The 20,921-nt window shown below is 41.3% G+C and overlaps 1 protein-coding gene across 11 annotated transcripts in view; it reads right to left on the bottom strand.

Moving 5' to 3' along the window:
* kmt2d (lysine (K)-specific methyltransferase 2D) overlaps nucleotides 1–20,921 on the bottom strand; it is a 133,672-nt gene that overhangs the window by 3,413 nt on the left and 109,338 nt on the right. For 5 of the 11 annotated variants that reach the window (XM_055664511.1, XM_055664503.1, XM_055664513.1 and 2 more), the window contains 15 exons: nucleotides 19,054–19,206; nucleotides 18,502–18,666; nucleotides 16,545–16,686; nucleotides 14,763–14,844; nucleotides 13,558–13,736; nucleotides 11,443–11,585; nucleotides 11,030–11,171; nucleotides 9,990–10,123; nucleotides 7,843–8,938; nucleotides 7,018–7,154; nucleotides 5,575–5,705; nucleotides 4,558–4,726; nucleotides 3,665–3,781; nucleotides 1,991–2,064; nucleotides 1,079–1,187 (listed from right to left, as the gene is read on the bottom strand). In XM_055664511.1, the coding sequence (XP_055520486.1) occupies nucleotides 1,079–1,187; nucleotides 1,991–2,064; nucleotides 3,665–3,781; nucleotides 4,558–4,726; nucleotides 5,575–5,705; nucleotides 7,018–7,154; nucleotides 7,843–8,938; nucleotides 9,990–10,123; nucleotides 11,030–11,171; nucleotides 11,443–11,585; nucleotides 13,558–13,736; nucleotides 14,763–14,844; nucleotides 16,545–16,686; nucleotides 18,502–18,666; nucleotides 19,054–19,206 (2,973 nt within the window). The remainder of the gene's footprint in view (nucleotides 1–1,078; nucleotides 1,188–1,990; nucleotides 2,065–3,664; nucleotides 3,782–4,557; nucleotides 4,727–5,574; nucleotides 5,706–7,017; nucleotides 7,155–7,842; nucleotides 8,939–9,989; nucleotides 10,124–11,029; nucleotides 11,172–11,442; nucleotides 11,586–13,557; nucleotides 13,737–14,762; nucleotides 14,845–16,544; nucleotides 16,687–18,501; nucleotides 18,667–19,053; nucleotides 19,207–20,921) is intronic. The other 6 variants (XM_055664514.1, XM_055664510.1, XM_055664509.1 and 3 more) reach the window with 5 other exon arrangements.

The following is a 20,921-nucleotide window of genomic DNA, read 5'->3' as shown; positions in this document are numbered from 1 at the left end:
CCAAGAGATTAGTGTGCAAAGTTAGAGCGCATGGTATTGGGGGTAGGTTATTGACATGGATAGAGAACTGGTTGGCAGCTATGGTACACCACTTCTAAAATCATACCAAAGTAAAAAGACCCATTAATGTCTACTCCTGGTTCCTGTTAGCCAGTAAACTTTCTATCCATGCTAATATGAAACCTCCTACACCAAGATCTTTTATCTTCCCCTAATGCAGCAACCTTTGGAAAATTAAGTACAGTATACCCACCATTTTCCTTTTATCTACATTATTTATTTTGAGATAACTAAACTGGTCAGCTGATGTATTTTTGATTATGTAGTTATTAAATTATACAGCCTCCCAATTTCAATAACTTTACAAAGAGTAAAATATATTTTAAATAATCTCACAGACACTGAAATATACAACAATAAATCTTTTCAATTTTGTTGCCTACCTCTACAACATTTATGTTTTTATAATGAAATTTAGTGCAGATCATGCTTGTGCTATTTTTCATTTGAAATGAAAGAAATATTTTTAGAATGCAGCATATTTTACAGCTTTGAACATATATCCCGAGGGAATGTTACATGGACACTTAGCGTGTGGTGGGAGGAGAGACCGATGGTGACCAGAAATAGCCAGAGGCTTAAGCAAGCCCTTTCATATTAATCTATTAGTTCTATGTGCTAAATAATAGTCCACACGCAGGGCTGCAAACATGTCAGAAAATAGAATTCATCTCAAGGACAACAGATTTTCTTAAACCATTACGTCTACCTGGTCTGTCTGAAGAAGGACCCCGACTCAAAATGTCACCTATACGGTTCTCTCCAGAGATGCTTCCTGGTCCACTGAGTTACTGCAGCATTTTGTGCCTATCTTTGGTACAAACCACCAACTGCAGTTCCTTTTTATTATGTCTGTTTTGTTATCCATTATGTAACATTTTGGACTAAACTAGCAACACACAAGAAACGAAGTGAGCAAACTTACTCTTGGGCTTGCTACACTTCAGATAAGCGTCAGTGGGAACATTTCTCGTATTATTTCTTATCTTCCTTTTCCTCTTTTCTTTTAGCCACTTACCTCTTCACCTTTTGGAATTCGCCTGCTTGAGATAATGATTATTTTGTCCTCCTTGTCAAAGGTCACAACCTCTGCCACACAGTTGGGGGCACAGGAATGATTGATATATCTGCACAGTAGGCATTTTTTTCCCCGAGAAAAGAGAAAAGCAGCCAGTCAACATCACAAAAGTACATATAGAAACAACATTTTTTTTTTTTTTAAATACAATCATGGTTCAGCAGATTTCAAAATATAAAAAGCAATATCACAGGCTCAACAATTAGTAAAGATACTTCCAGTACTGATGCATAATACTGGGATGTAAATACATTGAGTAGAATGCAAAACAAAGCTGTCAATGTTGTAATAAAACTTTTACAAGAATCAATTCCCAAATATCCCATTTATAAAAAAAACATCAATTTCCTTACTAATCAGCAACGAAAAAAGGCTCATTGTCAAAAGTCACAAAAGGCACAGGTTATGGCAGGGTTCTGATCCTGAAAGATGTTTGTGACCCAAACAGTTTACAAGTGGGAAATTAGGTTGCAAGGCTTAGTTCCTACATGGCAGTAGGTGCTTGCAGCGTTGCAGCAGTAGGCAAACCCACCCTGCTACTGTCCTGAACGCTCATTCGTATGTACGGGCAGTACACAAGTCGAGCTGGGGAAGATCTGCACATCTATCTAATACTTACAACCACTATTTTATGTCAGACTTTGCAGGATCACCCTTCTGATGAGATAACCTAGATGTGGATTTCTACATTCTCTTGCATGCAAAGACTGTATAGACGAGGACAGCGAAGAAACAGGATAGAGTATCCCAAGAGAATAATAATAAAAATCAGACTGCTTGTAAATCACTGAAGTTACCAAATTCCATATTTCATAATGCCTGCTGATGTCATCCCACCAGAAAGTCACCTACCTGGCTGGGCCTCCAGTTAAAGTAGCATCAATCACATGCTCATTATTAATCCGAAACATATAAACACCTCGATTCTGAAGAAAAAACAAAAACAATCCTTAGCTTCCTATCCACTTCTCTTCCGCCCTTCGAACAGTTTTATAACTTTGGAATGCTCAGTTTGACACTGTTAATGTAATTTCATGCTTCAGATTATAGTTCCGAGTCGAAGCAGCTCCAATGTTAGTTACAAAACTTAACGTGAGAAACTGACACTATGTCAACAGTGAAGGAAGGAGCATAGAAATCTGCGTCCTTTGTACTGTTGCAACAGTATTTCATAACGTCACCCATTCCTTCTCTTCAGAAATGCTGCCTGTACTGCAGAGTTACTCCAGCATTTTGTGTCTATCTTTGGTGTAAACCAGCATCTGTAGTTCCTTCCTATACATAAGTTCTATACATTATATAACGTTTGAGTAAATAACATATAATCGCACATATATTATCTGATATAGGTTATTTGACAGAACAATTTAACCTACATCAAATTTCATACATAGGCACAAGAACGACACCCAATGCTTATATTATATTCTAATACACAACAGTATATACAGCTAACAACATATATATCTTTCACCACTAGATTTAATAAATGATGCATTATTCTGACTAAACATTTCACACCTAGACAAAAATCTGCCTTTTTAAGCTTACTTCCAATTGGAATCATAGAATCACACTCCAGGGAATGAAGCAAATATGGAGCACTTTTGCAGAAGTGCCATGGGCAGCTGGGCTGCCTATGTCACTATTCAACCCAGCTGCCTTGTGCGATTTCTATGAAACAGTTATGCACTTACCGATTTCCCTGCCCATATTCTTAAAAAGCTTCTTTTAAAAAGTGGATAAATGCTTTAAAAAAAGTCACAATATAAGCATAACCTTTGTCCTCAGTTCCTTATATTACTTGGGTTTTGCAGTTGTAAAAACAAATCTCCATCCCAAATATAGCCAGTCTATTCCCAGAGTCTCCAATGCTGCTCAGATGTCTGTCCATCTCCCAGTCATAGCTTTGTTGATATGGACAGTAGCTGAATTTTACATGTCAACTGTTTACATTATAATTGTAGAGTGTGGGCGGCACAGCGGTAGAGTTGCTGCCTTACAGCATTTGGAGCACTGGAGACCCAGGTTTGATCTCGACTACGGGTGCGGTCTGTACAGAGTTTGTACGTTCTCCCCGGGGATTTTCCCTGGTTGCTCCGGTTTCCTCCCACACTCCAAAGACATGCAGGTTTGTAGGTTGATTGGCTTGGTACAAGTGTAAATTGTCCCTAGTGTGCGTAGGATAGTGTTAGTGTGCGGGGATCGCTGGTCGATGCAGACTTGGTGGGCCGAAGGGCCCGTTTCCGTGCTGTATCTCTAAACTTAAAAAAAAAAAATCAGCAAACCTCCGACTGAGAATTACATCAGGGATAAATACCAGCAGGGTAACACAAAAGCTGACGGTATTAGAATGGAAAAGTAATATGCCTGGCAATCTTTTCATTTTAAACTTGAAACTAAATTTGACTTGTTGGCATAACAATTAAGGTGATAAAATGAATCAGACTTATCAATAAATTAGCTAACTAATTGTGCTTGAAGCAGTATACAACATAACTGCACACAGATGAAGCTAATCCATACCTGAGTCTCATATAATTTCTCCCTGCGATTTGCAACCTCATTGCGAATGATTGTCCCAATATATTCAATCACCATTGTGTGCTTCTCAAGGTCTTTGGCTGCATAGAGACCCAGACCCTATAAAACATGGAAACAAAAGTAGTACAAATACTGAAATGAATTCCATCAATACTAAGAACTGTGAAGGGTTGATTATTGATAGCTGGGAGCCTCGAGGGTTATAGTTGAAGCCCAATACTGAAAAATATACAAACTGATATTATACCGTCGCAATTCACAAATATTATAAGATAAGAAATGCGCTATAAATTTCAATACAAGAGAAATATTTTAACATAGAACATAGAAATTAGGTGCAGGAGTAGAGGCCATTCGGTCCCTTCGAGCCTGCACCGCCATTCAATATGATCATGGCTGATCATCCAACTCAGTATCCCGTACCTGCCTTCTCTCCATACCCTCTGATCCCCTTAGCCACAAGGGCCACATCTAACTCCCTCTTAAATATAGCCAATGAACTGGCCTCAACTACCCTCTGTGGCAGAGAGTTCCAGAGATTCACCACTCTCGGTGTGAAAAAAGTTCTTCTCATCTCATTAACGTACTGTTTGGTGTGTAGCAGTTTATAGCAAACACAGAAGACTGTAAACATAAGAACATATGACGGCAGAAAAATAGCCAAGAATCTAGAATAGAAGCTAATGTACAAACATATGAAGTGATCATCATTGAAATTATGGTTATGCAAGCGTGAAATTGTTCTCTGCGGACAATTCTCAATTAAAATCTGGAGGATAGCAAACACAAATATTAAAGAAATGAAATAGAACTTTGATTCCAGGGTACACAATTTGTTTCACTAGCATTTCTCATCTTGTTGGTGTTAAACTCACTTGTATTCGAGATCGAGCCAGGTAAACGTTATTTTTCCATTCAGTTTTCAGTCTGCGGTACTGAGAAGATTTGGAGTGGACAAACTGCTTGCTGTAGGGAGTGTTAATTTCTCCAGTTACTGTACTCTGAAATGCTTTTGATGTGCTGGTACTGTTCAAGGTGTGTGGCCTTTTATGGAGACAGCAAAACAATTTATAATTGGACAATTATATCCTGTAATTCATAAAATTACACCTGCTATTTTTAAATAACAAAACAAAGAGAGACTTTGCAGGAGCAAAGCCCTTAGATCTTTGGAGACATCCTCATTAGACTAAACATGCATCTTGGGCCATCAGTGGTCTCTACGCATCAGATTTCTGCATAGAACTTCGAACAGTACTGTTCAGGTACACATCCTTTGTTCTTTGTCCAATGATGCCAAATTAAACTAATACCTCCCTGAACATGACCCATATCCCTCCTTGCATATCCACGTGCCTATATAACCATATAACAATTACAGCACGGAAACAGGCCATCTCGACCCTTCTAGTCCGTGCCGAACACGTATTCTCCCCTAGTCCCATACACCTGCGTTCAGACCATAACCCTCCATACCTTTCCCGTCCATATAACTATATAAAAGGCTCTTAAATCCCACTAGTGTATCTGACTCACCACCAGCCCAGGTGACATGTTCCAGACACCCACCATCCTCTGTACAAAACCTCCCACCTCCTCCCCCCCCCCCCCCCCGGCCCCCTCTCTACTTCCACTATTTGCGCCTTTCATTATTCCACCTCCCCCCCCCCCTCCCCCAGCCCAGAGTGTCAAACACTCATCATATGTTAACACTGTCATCCTGGGATCATTTTCGTAAACCTCCTCTGGACTCCTCCTACACCAGCACATCCCTCCTCCGATGTTGTCCATAGTAGGTTAAATCTCATAACATAGATCACTTAGTAATACTTGTTCCTGTCTGCAGCATGTTGATGCCGTCGTTAGCGGTAATTTATTTCCTCTATACTTACCGTTTGTAGTGAGTCATAATCTTTGGTTCAGAACGGGCACAGCCTGTTGGATTAACAGCTAGTGGGAGCTCCATGAGTGGGTGCCGACCATACCGGAATATGTAGTTCTGACAACTCTCTACGCCTGGCAACTAAAAGTAAACAAATTTAATTCACAAAATAATGTTATAGTTTTTAAAACATGAAGAACTCTTGAGCCTAGTCAACGCCAATTTTTGCCAACTTTAAATTATTTTCCTTCTAACCAGAAATAGCAACATTCAGCAAACGACTTTACTACTCCACTCAACCAAAACTGCCCATTTCACACAATGATAGAGGAGCCAACAATCTCATGGATTTCAATAAGTCAAATTGAAACATTCCCTTCAGTCCTCCACCAGAGTCTCAGGGGCGCCATACGATGGCAGCTCCGCCGGCAGTCTGTTCATTATTTTTAATTTTTAGTGTTTGTTAAAAGTTTGTTTTAATGTTCTCCGGTTTTCTCTATGTGGGGGGGGGGGGGGGGGGGGGGGGGGGGGGGATCGGGGGAAACCTTTGTGTTTGTGTTGCTGGATTTTACACACCCTCTATATCTACTTACATACATAAAACTATTGCTATCTGAATTGCTATTTTTACAGAAAAACCTTGACCAGTCTACCCATGCACCAGCTTCTCATCCACTCTCCATTCAACTCTCATCTCAGCAAGCCATTCACAAACCTAATTTTCCCTTGCATTCTCTCAGGATTCAAGTGACTACTGGATATATTCACACCGCATATCTGCTCCATTTTGGACATCCTGTTTCAGGACTACAACACATCACCATCTTTCATATTTTCCCTCCCCATCTTTCTCCTTATGCTCACGTCATCTTATGACATTTATTAGTCTCTACAGTGGAGGGAGGCACAGTAGCCCAACTTAGTGGAGATTTACATAGAAACATGGAAAATAGGTGCAGGAGTAGGCCATTCGGCCCTTCGAACCTGCACCGCCATTCAATATGATCATGGCTGATCATCCAACTCAGTATCCTGTACCTGCCTTCTCTCCATACCCCCTGATCCCTTTAGCCGCAAGGGCCACATCTAACTCCCTCTAAAATATAGCCAATGAACTGGCCTCAACTGCCTTCTGTGGCAGAGAATTCCACAGATTCACCACTCTCTGTGTGAAAAATGTTTTCCTCATCTCGGTCCTAAACGGTTTCCCCCTTACCCTTAAACTGTGACCCCTTGTTCTGGACTTCCCCAACATCGGGAACAATCTTCCTGCATCAAGCCTGTCCAACCCCTTAAGAATTTTGTAAGTTTCTATAAGATCCCCCCTCAATCTTCTAAATTCTAGCGAGTACAAGCCGAGATAGATGTTTACATTATATGCTGATCCAATAATAAGTACTTCAAGAACCTGAATTTGCAGGTACTTCTTTATTTGGGGCTTATCTTTTCTTACCGATTCTGCGATCCTCAGGACAGCGTGGATAGTCAGACCAAACATATCCTCTCCTTTAATATAATCAGGAAAAAGTCTCAGCATGTCTGCTTCTTTACGCAGCCTCACAATCGGTTCAAGAATTCTGTTCCAAACTCCTGAGAAATGAGAGGATGTAGAAAATACACACTGGTCATTTACAAGTTATGGTTCAACAGCTTAAGTACCAAAAATACTCAGTTCAAAAATGTTTCACTTTCCCAACCCGTTTACACTGACTAAAGCATGTCAACAGATCAGCAGCACAATATACGGTGGTATTAGATGCACTTTTCCATTATGCTAAATGTACCACAGATATCTGTCCCATCTGCTATGAAACGTTAGCTGACCACACATGGCAATAATGGAAATTATGAGTAGCATTTGAAAATAGAACCGAATAATACATTTTTAACAAGACATTAACAGAATAATAATTTCTACAGGTCACAATCAGGACAGAATACAAGGTTGTCATCTGCACCAGTGTGCACCAAGAGCATTACAATTAGTAAATATAATCAGGAATAAACAATTCCAACACTATAAATTTAAGAGTGAAAGCCAACTGCATAAACTGCACTGAAGCTACACAGGATGAGATGCTAACATTTAAAATAATACGTGGGAGAGGAAGTATTGCATTCAAAGTGATATGGCATGTTTCATAAAATTATATTAAGAGGCAGGTTTCCTGTTGACATTTTTGGAGTTAAGGATTGGATGGGGCCATTAAGTATTTCTAAACCGCAGCTAATATTTGAGTTCAATATTTATTCTGAACATGATTTGGTCATATTTTACCTTGTGGGGTCCAATCAGTAACAATCAAATCCTCATGTCCTTGTTCAATAATCTGGACATCAAACTCGGGTTTTCCATTCGTATCATTGATGGTGCAGTGGTAGCAGCAACGCCTGTTGGTGTATCGCATACTCCAATAAATTCGAGTCGCTTCAAATCCAATTGGATAAAGAGCGGTTACACTGTGGAATTCCTGCATCTGATGGGGGAGCAACTGACCGATGGTATGAAAAATCAGGCCGCCAACCCTGAACATATGGCTGCGTTTGCCACGCTGCACAATGCTGGCGATCTGCTTCACCTCATCCCTCTGAATGTAGACGCGGCGGTAAACGGCAAAACAACGAATTTCCTGTTCATTTGCTCCTTTCAATTTATGTTGACTGCAGAGCATGGTCTTGTCCTTAAAAAACATACACCGGGCACGGATAGCACAAGCAAAATGGTAGGTGTTTGGGCACCGAACCCGATGGCAACCCGTAGTGGCACCGGTCTTTTGACAAAAAGCACACTTTGTGGTGAGTCCCCTGTGGAAAGCCACTTCCACATTTATCAGTGCCCCTGCCTGAGTCTCATAAACTTCAGAGGACCACAACGCACAGTTTAGATGGACCCACAAATCCAAATCCAGATTCAACAGTCTTGCTGGCCCATCTGTTGTTCCATCACCATCTTCATGACAGAAGCAGCACCGCCGAGTGTCCTTGGGCATGGGGTCTGGTTTCAATGATGTCCCCAGCTTCTGAATGAGTTCTTCAATTTCATGTTGTGAGACATGTTTAAATTTCCCTTTATGAAATATGAGTTTAAATTCCAAACGCTTCCAACGGATTCCTCGCCATCTCTTCATCAGTGGTTGAGGTTCCTCAAACTGCTTTTCATCCAGTGGGAGAGGATGCTTGATCTTTGGTGATTCAATTGATGGATCAGGCTTGCTTGACTCTGCTGGAGTTCCAGGTGATGATATACTTGGGGATGAGGGTGGAGAACTCTCTGGCTGTATTATGGGAAGCTGGTGAACATCGAGTATAGACATATTATTGCTATAATGATGCACCACAATTCTTTCCTTGGTTGGACATTCTGAGGAAGTTTCCTGAAGAGAGAACAGCAATAGAAGACATTATGTTTTGAAACAACATAAGTTACCAATATATTGAAAACAACAATCGGTTTCTCATTTTAAAAAAAAGTGTCATTCAAATCTTTCTGCACAGCGCCTCCGTGGCAACATTGGTTTCAGCCAATTTTCATTCCCCAATGCATCGATTTGAAAATTCTTGACCTTATCTGGTAGTCCTTCCACAGTATGTGCTACCATACCTCTGCAACCTCTTCCCACTCTAGCCGAGCTCACATTGCTAATTGCCTTCCGCTAAGGGCTGTCGTTGATGTTTGCAGACCATTTAAATACTTTTAAGTACAGTCACAAGTGTAAACATCAACTGCAAGAAATGCACCAGCCAATCTTTGTACATTAAGTTCCTAAAAAGATCAATGATAGGACCAGGTAATTAGTTTTAGTGATGTTGAATGAAGGACATTATGGATACCACCTTTAACTTCACAAGACAACCCATTACGTTTCTGTTTAATATGTCATCTGAAAAATCTGTCACAGTATAGTGTAGCACTGAATAAGTGCTGCATTAAAGTGATGCATATATTTTTCAATTCACATCTCTGGAGTCAGAATTGAAAGCTTTCTGCCTGCCAAGATTGCTACCAGCCGAGTCATGGATGTCACTGAAAACGTGAACGCTTTCTTCTTAAAAAAAAACAATGTCTCTACTGTTCTCAAAGTGTGTTTGAAAATCATGTTTGTGTACCAACCAGATTTCATCTGGCAGTCTGGGGTCTTGACCATCAACCACTCTGACATGTAAGTGGATTACAGTTGAGGAACATTTTACTAAATGATCAATGAGATCATCATATACAATTGTCAAGATAACTTCAGGAGGAAATAAACTAAAAAGAGTAATTGTGGTTAATTTCAGGAAAATGAGGAAACTTCTCAGAGTTCTTATGCAAGCTCCAAGAAATCAGGGATTCCGTTACCATCGCTCGTCATACTTAAATATCGCTCTCCCCATCGAAATGTATCCCAATAACCACATGCTCTTCAGCTGGGAGTATACACATACCGGTGTGGCAGTTGCCATCTCTTCCCCTGGTTTCTTAAGGGCAGAGCCTGGTAACGTGACATCATACTGCTTGAACCAATTATGTTTTTCCAACACCAGTTTCTCCAAATCCACTGAATCTTCTTTGGAGCCTACTAAGAAAAATAATTCAAACGTCAACATTATCAACTAGCAAGGAAAACAGTGCTAGTTTGGTAATCCGGAAGTATGTACGACTGTTGTTACTGTTTTGTATTGAGAGTTGAGTAGTACTGCTCAAATGGAGGAAACGTCTTTGGGGCACAGTGATGTAGCTAATAAAATTGTTGAGTCACAACTCCAGTAACCCAGGTTCAATCCTGACCTTGGGTGCTGTCGAAGTGGAGTACGCATTTTCTCTCTGCGACCACATGTGTCCTCCTCCAGTTTAGGGTTTCTAGTTTCTTCCCACATCCCAAAAGATACGCGGGTTGGTAGATTAACTGGATTGCTCTGTGAGCTGACATAGACCTGATGGGCTGAAATAGCCTCCCCTCTATTGTAAGGAAGTATACATGGAAGCTTCAACGAGAGTTGGGTCAAATGGCCCGATTGTTGTAATTTCTATATAATTCAATGAGTGATGCACGCTGAAATAAATAATTAAATAGTGTTCGGGATGGGTGGTGTTTGGGGGCAACCTTGCTTTGTGGGGTTAATGAAACAGAGCCAAGAATATAATAGGCAGCATATGAGGTATGATGAATCCAACAGTATTTTTTCATTACTTTAATTGTTAACAAACTGAAATCGACAACAAACGATATAGTAAACCATCTATTTTAAATGCTGAGCCATTAAGGAAATCAAATACGTGCCAAAACCCCGCCAGTGGAAAACACAGGACGTCAAGAGTCAATTTCCGACTCCAAAGTTAGTTTAGAAACTGTTGCTTTGCTTACTTGAATAGAAATGACCAGAGTGGCACAATTGTTATTTTTCGCTTCTGGAGCATAGGATTTATTATCCATGGGAAATATCTAATTCCCAACGACGGATTCAAATTACGTAGTTACACATACCTTGATCAGGGGCTTCCAACGTGGATTTTTTCCCACCTGGCAGGAAAGACCGTGAGCTGTCTGGAACATCCGCAACTTCGTAGGATCCCGGGATCTTCATTTGGAGCAACTGAGCAAGAACCGTCATCATTCTATTTATATCCTATAACAAATAAAAGTTATTGAGATATTAAAGACATGAAACCAGTTTGTACCATTCCTAATCTTGTTTCTTTATACCTATATCTTCATCTCAGAGATGTATTTGTTCAGTGTTAATGTGTACAGAATTTGCATTACATTTTGTACGATGTCTACCTGTGGTAAACAGGAGAACATTGAATGATTTTGTGCAATACGACTCTAATGACACCAGCTGGCATGAATCAAACTGCCAAGAACGAGACCAGAATAGGTTTAAATTAGTTATTTACCTTGGCAACAGTTCCTGAGACAGTGAGTGTGACTGCAACCTGGTTTCCTTTTTCACTCTTCCATGGACCAGAGAAAGGTGCGTCCTTCTCAGTATTTTCGACAAATGGTTCTGTATTTACAAATGGCTTTGTGTCAGGAAATACTAAAGAGAAACAAGCATTTGAAATGGACAAATTAGTAACTCAGAATTGAAATGTGGACTTAGCAAGACATTAAATACCACAGTGCTTGTTATTTTTCCTTAAAATTAAAAAAAAAACCTAAAACACTGTATTTACTTATTTGAATAGAAGTATCATTTACATATTGCATTAGCAAGTCCAAGTTTAAAGACCATTTAAATGACATTTTGCACCAGGTGCTCCTGCATATGGATTAACAACGTATGTCATACATAATAACTAATATTGGGAGGATTCTGATGCCACTATGAGATGACCATAGATCTTTTCTGAACCCTTTCAAACTTGACAATATCTTTCCTACAACAGTGCCCAGAACTGAACACAATATTCTAAATGCGGTCTCACCAACGTCTTTATATAACTGCAACATAACCTCCCAACTTCTAGACTCAATACTCTAACTGATGAAGGCCAAAGTGCCAAAAGCCTTTTTGACCACCTTTATCTACCTGTGTCTCGACCTTCAAGGAACCATGCACTTGTACTCCTAGATCCCTCTGCTCAACAACACTACCCGTAGGCCTACTATTTACTGTGTAGGTCCTGCCCCTGTTCAACGTCACAAAATGCAACACCTCACACTTCTCTGTATTAAATTCCATCAACCATTCCTCAGCCCTCCTGGCCAATCGATCCAGATCCTGCTGTAATCGTCCACAACCTTATTCACTATCTTGAATCCTTGAAATGAATAAGCGAGTTTAGTATTCCGAAAAGCGCAACGAATCATGGGATATGTCAAAGGTCACTCGAGATAAACACTCTCGGCAACTGCGCCTCGTCCGCAGCCAGGATTGAACCTGGGTCTCTGGCGCTGCAAGCACCGCCGAACGCCACTGGACCATCCCCGTCCCCTCCCGAGTGCGCCACCCCCATCGGGGGGCGGACGGAGACATTGGGAGACAGACAGGAGCGGCTCCCCAGGCCCACAGCCAGCGCGGAGAAGCAGCGCTGACTCCAGCTCAACTCTGCCTGTCCCGCCGGGTTAACCGACAGCCCTGGACTGACGCAAGTCAGACGGGAGTGGCGGCCCAGGCTTACAACCAGCGTGGAGAAGAACCGCTAACTCCACTGCTCCGGGCTGGTGTCCTGTCAGTCCAGGGCTGTAGGTTAACCCGGCGGGACAGGCAGAGTTGAGCTGGAGTTAGCTCTTCTTCTCCGCGCTGGCCGTGGGCCTGGGGCACTCGGGAGGAGACGGGGATGGTCCAGTGGCGGTTCGGCAGCGCTTGCGGCGCCAGAGACCCGGGTCCGATCCTGGCTATGGATGAGGTGCAGGTCTGTGTGCATACGGCGGCACGGTTGCCGAGCGTGTTTATCGCGAGTGACCTATGACCTGGGCATGCGCAGTCAGAATACCGAACTTGCTTATTCAAGAGAATGTTTAAAAAAAGTATTTCACAAACTGATCAAGAGGGGGCAGTACAGGACTTTGTTTCAAGGATTTAACTGGACAAAGGGGGAAATGTGAGCAGTGGGAAAATAATTTGGAGACAGCAATCATAATTTAGTTAGATTTACCAAAGTGACAGAAAATAAGTTAAACCAGATGGAGAGAAAAAATCTACCGATATGAGCTGGTGAAAAAATGGACTATAATCTGCAACATGAAGGGAAATCAGCATCATGAGTTGAAGGCATTCAATAAGATGACGGTTTGGACTAAGTATTTTCCCACTAAAATAGAGGGGATTCCCAAATCAGGAAGTTAAGGAACACACGGGGTTGGAAATGGCATTAAAAGGCAAGTTAATGACAAATACCGAGTGTTCAACATTGAAGAAACTTGGTGCAGGGCAAAACATTGCAGAAGGTGCAGGGATAAAATTAGAAAGGTATTATAGAATTCTTTGTGACCACAGGATCACGGTAAACATTGTAAGCAATGATTAAACGTTGCCTAATTGGCAATTACTAATTTCTCATACTAACCTGGGATACAAGCTCCTGGAATGATGGGAATGACAGGAGATAGGGCACGGTCCATGGACTCTTCCTTCACTTCAGTCAGCAAGGGAAACCGGGATGTTTCCTGCCCAAGAACACTTTCTGGTGAGGATGCCGGCACAATGCTGTCAGGGGTTTGTCTGTCCTCTTCCAACTCCGCTCTACTGTTGAGAAGAAAGTATGAATCAATTTCTTTACGATTTAGAACTGCCGCAACATCCTGGACTGCAGGTAGATTCTGATCATAAGGCAACTGGACATCCCCTGTGTGCTTTCCTTCAATCGGCTGTTTCATTTTCACTCTAGAACTTTGGTTACTTTAAAAGTAATCTTAAAATTAAAAAAAAAGGAAAATAATTCATCCTTGGTTGCACATGCTTATTCTGTGATATGCCAGAGCTTGTGATGTATTCCTGAAGGGGTCACACAAAACAAACTGGACAAGGGAAGCAGATATTCTTGTATGAGGAGCATTAGAAAACCAAATGGGTTTTTATGCCAATCTGGTAGCTTCATAATTACCATTACTGAGACTACCTTTTAAAATCCAGATTTATTGAATCATTTGAATTTAAATCTCCCAGCTGCTATATTGGGATTCAAATTGGTCTCCAGTTTAAAAGGCCAAATCGCTGGATACTAACCCAGTAACTTATCCATTATGCTACCATACTTCTTGAAACGATAGGAAGGAAGTATTTCCAACATTAACTTCCCCAAGCTGTTAACAAAAGTTATATTTATCAATTTGGCGACCTGTTACAAGGAAGAAGGAGCAATGCCTTTGCACAATGCTCTAGGATTGCATGCCAATTAGGTACAAAATCCACCTGCTACTTTGTGTAAATAGCACAGTGACTTACGGCAGTAATGCCCCTGTCCCACTTAGGAAACCTGAATGGAAACCTCTGGAGACTTTGCGCCTCTGCCAAGCTTTCCGTGCGGTTCCCGGCAGTTGCAGGTGGTTGCCGGAGGTTGCAGGTAGGGAGACTGACAAAAACCTCCGGGAACCGCACGGAAACCTTGGGTGGAGCGCAAAGTCTCCAGAGGTTTCCGTTCAGGTTTCCTAAGTGGGACAGGGGCATTAAAGCTTTGCTCTTATGAAAATTGAAGACTTAAAATAAATCAGTGAGCATTTAAGAAAAAGAATGAATAGAATTTTAAAGAAGTCTTAGCTGGGAATAAAAAACCTTAGATCTTCATTTTGATTGTGTGGTGGTGTGGGCAAGGAAGCCAACATGTCCATATTTTTCAGTTCTGTCGTCATGAGATCTGCAATGAAGTAGAATAAAAATAGCATTACACTGCATTGTAATAAATAAACCAAGGACAAAAGTTACATAATATTCAACTGTGAGCTCTGTACCTTGCCACGGGCATATCAGAAATTAAAACCAATATGACAAGATAGGGAATCTCACCAGTAAAAGGTTTTCTAATTAAATACAATCACTTCAGTTTAATTCCAACTTTACAATAAAACATAATAGCATTTGAAAAAAATTTTTGCACAAGAATATCACTCAAAATCAATCCATCTTTAAAAAAAAACAAATTAATTTAAGATTTGGGCACCCAAATGGCACAGCTAGTAGAGCTGTTGCCTTTTTACTCCAGTGATCAGGGTTCAATCCTGACCTCGAGTCTCATCTGTGTGGGAATCTGGGAAGAGGTACAGGACCATCAGCTGCAGAACCAGCAGGATGTTACACAGCTTCTTCCCACAGGCAATAAAACTAGTTAACGGGCTGTGTCCCCTCCCCATACATCATACACCAACACATCTAACCTCGCCCATACTTTGACAGCTAGATCCCTGCCAAGGTAAAGCCACTGTTCGGTCTGAATGTCTGTTTTTAGTTCAATTTTTAGGTCGATTTTAGATATGTTAATTTTAAAGTTGCATGCATTTATTCTGCTTTTATTAACTGCACTGACAGGAACTGATGAGAAACAATTTTTCGTTTCTTCTGTGTATGTAAGTACTCAGTGAAATGATATTAAAGTAAATACTGAATACTGAAATACTAGGTGTGGAGTTTCCACATCCTCCGTGCGACTCCAGGGGTTTCCCCTGGGTGCTCCAGTTTCCTCCAAAGACATGCTGGTGGTCGGTGAACTGGCCACTGTAAGTCACCCCTAACTATTGTGTACGTGAATGGTAGGATTTCGGTGGGTTGGGCAACAGTTGTTAACTTTAAGGTCCTTAAGAAATGGAAACATGTTTAGATCTAGTAATTGAATTTAGATGAATTTAATTGATTAGATGAAACTGATGAGTATGAATTTTTTGTTGGGCATTTACTATTTGTTTTAGCGTTTAACTTTATCATTTTTACTAAAACTGCAAATAATAACTTGTTTCTGTTAATGCTGTTCAGTGTTTTTTGTCCTTTACATTTTAAACAGATGTCTCCGAAGAAGAAATGCAAAATTGTCAATCCGAATTCCCAGCAAATGAGTGATTTAGACAGCATTCGCAGAGATGATCAGAATTTGGACTACTCTAAATGTGATGATCTACAGCATATTCTTAATGGGAAAGTAGTGGGCAGAAAGGCATGTCATGTGTGGTTTGAAGAGCCAAAACTTGTAGTTTACAATACCAAAATTGAAAGGTTGAGGGAAAACAAGGTGTACAGAGTTGTTTATTGGTTACAATCTGAGGAGTATGATGATGCTACTGACGATGCACCGCTGCCCATCGACCAGCGGCCGTCAACTCCCCGACTCAGTCATAGCGAGATGCATTGTGGAAACGGCAAATTCGGGCCACTGAGTCTGCACTGGTCACCAAACACATATGTTTGCATGGTTCTCCCCTACACCAATTTTATTCTCCCCACATTCCCATCAACTCCCCACCCAACACAACTTTTACTACTCACCAAAATCAAAACATCCCTCTTGATAGCGTTAGATCAAATCATTATTTATTGTGCCAATAGTTTTTCTCTAATGAATTCTCATACCTTTTTGTCCTTCATGTTCTTTCTGTCTTTCAGTGAGCTCCTCAGAAGTGGCTAAACCATTAACCAGTTTCTGCTGAACAGAGGGAGGCGGCGTAGGAGGCAGCGAAGAGGGTGGCGTTGGTGGGTTACTCAAATTGTTCTGCTGAAGACGGACAGAAAATTTAATCGACAATGCCAGAAAATGGAAAGAGACGACCTTGCACTCAAGGTCCAAACCAATGCAACTTTCTTTTGAAAGTTATAAAGCAGCAAATATCTGCAAGATGTTCTTCCACAAACATGTACAGAACACAACAAATGCATACACTTAAGACAGCATTATGAAATAATTTGTAAACACAAAATGCTGGAGTAACTCAGCGGGACAGGCAGCATCTCTGGAGAGAAGGAATGGGTGACGTTTCGGGTCGAGATTGTTCCTCAGGCTGGTTCGGGATAAGGGAAACGAGAGATATAGGGGGTGGTGTGGACAATGAAAGATATGCAAAAAAGAGAGCAAGAGAGTGAGAGAGAGAGAGAGAGAACGGTCTCTGCAGAAGGCGGAAAGGTGTGGAGATGGGAAAATGCGGCTAATGGTGGGATCCCGTTGGATGTGGCGGAAATTTCAGAGTATGTGCTGTATGCGACGGCTGATGGGGTGGAAGGTAAGGACTATGGGGATTCTGTCTCTTTTGCGACTTGGGGGAGGGGGAGCAAGGGCAGAGCTGCCGGGTACTGAGGAGACACAAGTGAGGGCCTCATCTATGATGGGAGAGGGGAACCCTCGTTCCCTGAAGAATGAGGACATCTCAGATGTTCTAGTATGGAACACCTCATCTTGGGCGCAGATAGAATAGACACCTCATCTTGATCATGGCTGCGTCCAGATGTGGAATAGACGGAGGAATTGGTAGGGGATAGAGAGTTTGCAGCAAGCAGGGTGGGAAGAAGTATAGTTGAGATAGTTGTCTTTGGTTTGAAATACCATATTTTTCTGAAGCTCAACCTGCATACAAAATGTTTCACCTAAAGTACTTGACTTAGATTACCAATATATTCTCAGAATGATTTTTGATTTCAACATGCTGGGCTATTTCTGTCTGCAAGTCTCCACTCACCTACGTTCCAGACAGCATTTTCATCACTACTGATCCATTCATTTGCTTTGACCAGATCCAAACTACTTTTTTGACTCACTGCTTTTTATCAGATGCCAACAAACAAGATTTAACTTTGGAAGGCAACAGAAAACACTCTGTCAGAGACTTAATTCACACTTTACAAAGCAGTGACACAATACCTGCAAACACAGGATGAGCCAATTCAACTCATTGTGTTCCTGCTGGCACCCAGTGGAACAATCCCATTCATCATCTTATTTGCAGAGGTACAGGAAATGTATTCACTCACATACTCATCAACTCCTCTTTAGACTGTAAAGCGTGGAAACGGTATCTTTGGCCGACCGAGTCCACACGGACCAGCAATTCATCCCGTACACTGGCACTATCCTACACACTAGGGACAATGAACAATTTCTACTGAAGCCAATTAACCGACAAACCCGGACGTCTTTGGAGTGTGGGAGGAAACCCGCTCAAACACAGGGAGACAGCACCCGTAGTCAGGATCGAACCCGGGTCTCTGGCGCAGTGAGGCAGCAACTACCGCTGCACCACCGGTTATTATTCACCGCGGAATGTATTTGTGGGTGGAAACTGACCCATTCAGTGCATGTGGTCACAGAGAGACACACACACACACACACACACACACACACACACACATACACACACACACACACAACCACACACACACACACACACACAACCAAAGGTTGGGCCAAAGGGCCCATTTCCAATTACAGCTGAATGACTCAATCACATTATTCTGCAGGGAAAACTAGATCTTTTTTACTCAACTTATCTCAGCAAATTATGCTAAACGCAACCATAAGTGTAATTTCAGTCACATTTACCTTGTAGAGAAGCTGCGAGTAGTAATCAGGAACACTATCCAGCACTGCATTCCCAAATGATCCTTTCAGTTGGTTCTTGCTATTGAAGGGACTGCTCCCAAATGGAGGAAAGAGGCCAAAATTCACCTCGACGGTAGGTTCCATCAAAGGGAGGAGGGACAGTTGCTGGGGGAATAAAAATGATAATAATGCCCACAATAGAGAGAAGCACAGCAACAGCCTGGCATGTAATCTACAGATTCATTCATGAACAATCATGTAAATATTTAACATACATACTCTTGCAATCCTTTATGTTAAATTATATTTCATTCTCATATTCTATTTCGTTTCCCCCCCTTTTCACTTCAGCTCAATTTATTATATTTTGCTTGGTTGTGCCATGAATCTGAACAAATTCTTCTTGCCCTATAACCTGGCATCAGGGAGGTACTATGCCATGCAAAAGATTAGAGAATTCCCTGTAATTGATTGAAATGATTTTACTGTCTGATCTCAGTCCCAAGATTCCAAGTGATACTAAGTTAATTAAAATCATGGACTGATTGATACCTGTTGCAACTGCTTCATGAGGGCATCTGTACTTTTTATTCCCTCTTCCTTTTTACTCTTCTTTCGTGAGTTGGTGCCTCTGTCATTTGCTTTTTGGGTCCTTTTCGATTTTGGAGCCAGGTTTTTCTTGCTAATTTCTTGAAATTCCTTAATCTTGCATAAACAAAGAAAAACAAATTAAACTCAGCTTCAGACCTCAGCATTTTCACTCAAATACACCAAAGCACAAACAAAATCCATAGAATCAGATATGATGACGTTCATTTTTCAGGAGTCCATACTAGATTATTAAATGTGATCCCAAAGCAAGAGCAGGAAGAGCCAACTGCGCTTTGACATTTCTCTTCATAATTATTTTGAACGTTTATAGAAAATCTCTACCATTGGATGAAGAGAAAGCTTGAAACTAAAGGAAAAACGCTGATGTGCGTTTGTGTGTGAGCAATGCAGTAATTTGGGAAATGATCATCCGGACTGAGATAGGAAGGGTCGGTATGGTTACCACAATAGCACATTGGTTGGTAAACAAAGTAAATTCAAGGTAAAAGGTTATAAAAGATGAAAATTAATGTCTGAATGCATACATGCAGAGCATTTGAGACCTAAAAGACAAACTAACTCTGCAAATATATTACCATGAGTTTGATCAAGTAACTATTAGAGATGTGGTTGATGGTGATCTCAAGGTTGGGAATTAAAATCTAAAAAGCTGCTGATACAGGAAATGTGAAATGTGAACAGGAAATGCTGAAAGTACTCAGCAGGTTGGGCAGCATCTGCTTGACAAAGGGATGGCAAAGCACCTTATGAAACTCCAGCAGTCTTTATTGGTGAAGATTCTCCCAGTGCTGCTAGGAAAGGAGTTCCAGGACTTAGATCGTGTGACGACAAAGTCAGAATGGTGAGAAACTCTGTGGGGTGGAGAATGTGTAGGGGGTGGTTATCCCATTAAATTACTACCCTTGTTCTTTTTGAGCAGTAGAGGTTGAGTCTGGGAAATGCAAGTGGATCGATCAAACGGGCAGTAGTGTCCTGAATAGTATGAGGTGAGTCACTGGATGCAGGATAACCAGCCTGTCAATCTGAAAATGACCTTCAACCCCTTTGTCATGAAGGCCAACATTCTGCTGCGTGTTTGCTTCATCACATGTTGAACCTACCTGCTAACTTTGTGAGATTCATAGTCCAGAACACCAAGATTTCAGAACTTCACTCTTTGTAGTCTCTCTCCATTTAGATATTAATCCATATTTCGATTCTTAAGTGGCTGGATTAAGTGGCACAATTTCACATTTCCCCACATTTTTCTCTCTGATTATTTTCACTTAAATTTGCCATGACTCGCTTAATAATATTATGATTTTCTACGCATGAAGGGCTGTCCATTTTGCACATTATGGCAGATGTCGGGCTAATTAGCCTATAGTTTATTTTTTTCCCCTCTCTCCATGCTTTCTTAATTTGCGATGTCAAATTTGCCGCCTTCCAATCTTTTAGAAAATGGTGAATTTGGAAATATCATTGCTAATGCACCTGCAATTTTTACAGCTACCTCCCTTAGAACCATGAATGTTTGTAGTTGGTTCCAGGGCATTTGTCCATTTCAGTCCCTTAATTTCTCTGGTACACAAAATTGCTGGAGAAACTCAGCGGGTGCAGCAGCATCTATCGAGCGAAGAAAATAGGCAACGTTTCGGGCCAAAACCCTTCTTCAGACTGATGGGGGGTGGGAGGGGAGAAGGAAGGAAAAAAGGGGAGGAGGAGGAGCCCGAGGGCGGGGGGATGGGAGGAGACAGCTCGAGGGTTAAGGAAGGGGAGGAGACAGGAAGGGCTAGCAAAATTGGGAGAATTCAACATTCATGCCATCA

The sequence above is a fragment of the Leucoraja erinacea genome, chromosome 40, assembly GCF_028641065.1.
Source record: "Leucoraja erinacea ecotype New England chromosome 40, Leri_hhj_1, whole genome shotgun sequence".
NCBI classification, from domain to species: Eukaryota; Metazoa; Chordata; class Chondrichthyes; order Rajiformes; family Rajidae; genus Leucoraja; species Leucoraja erinaceus.
This window is presented reverse-complemented; position numbering and strand designations above follow the sequence as displayed.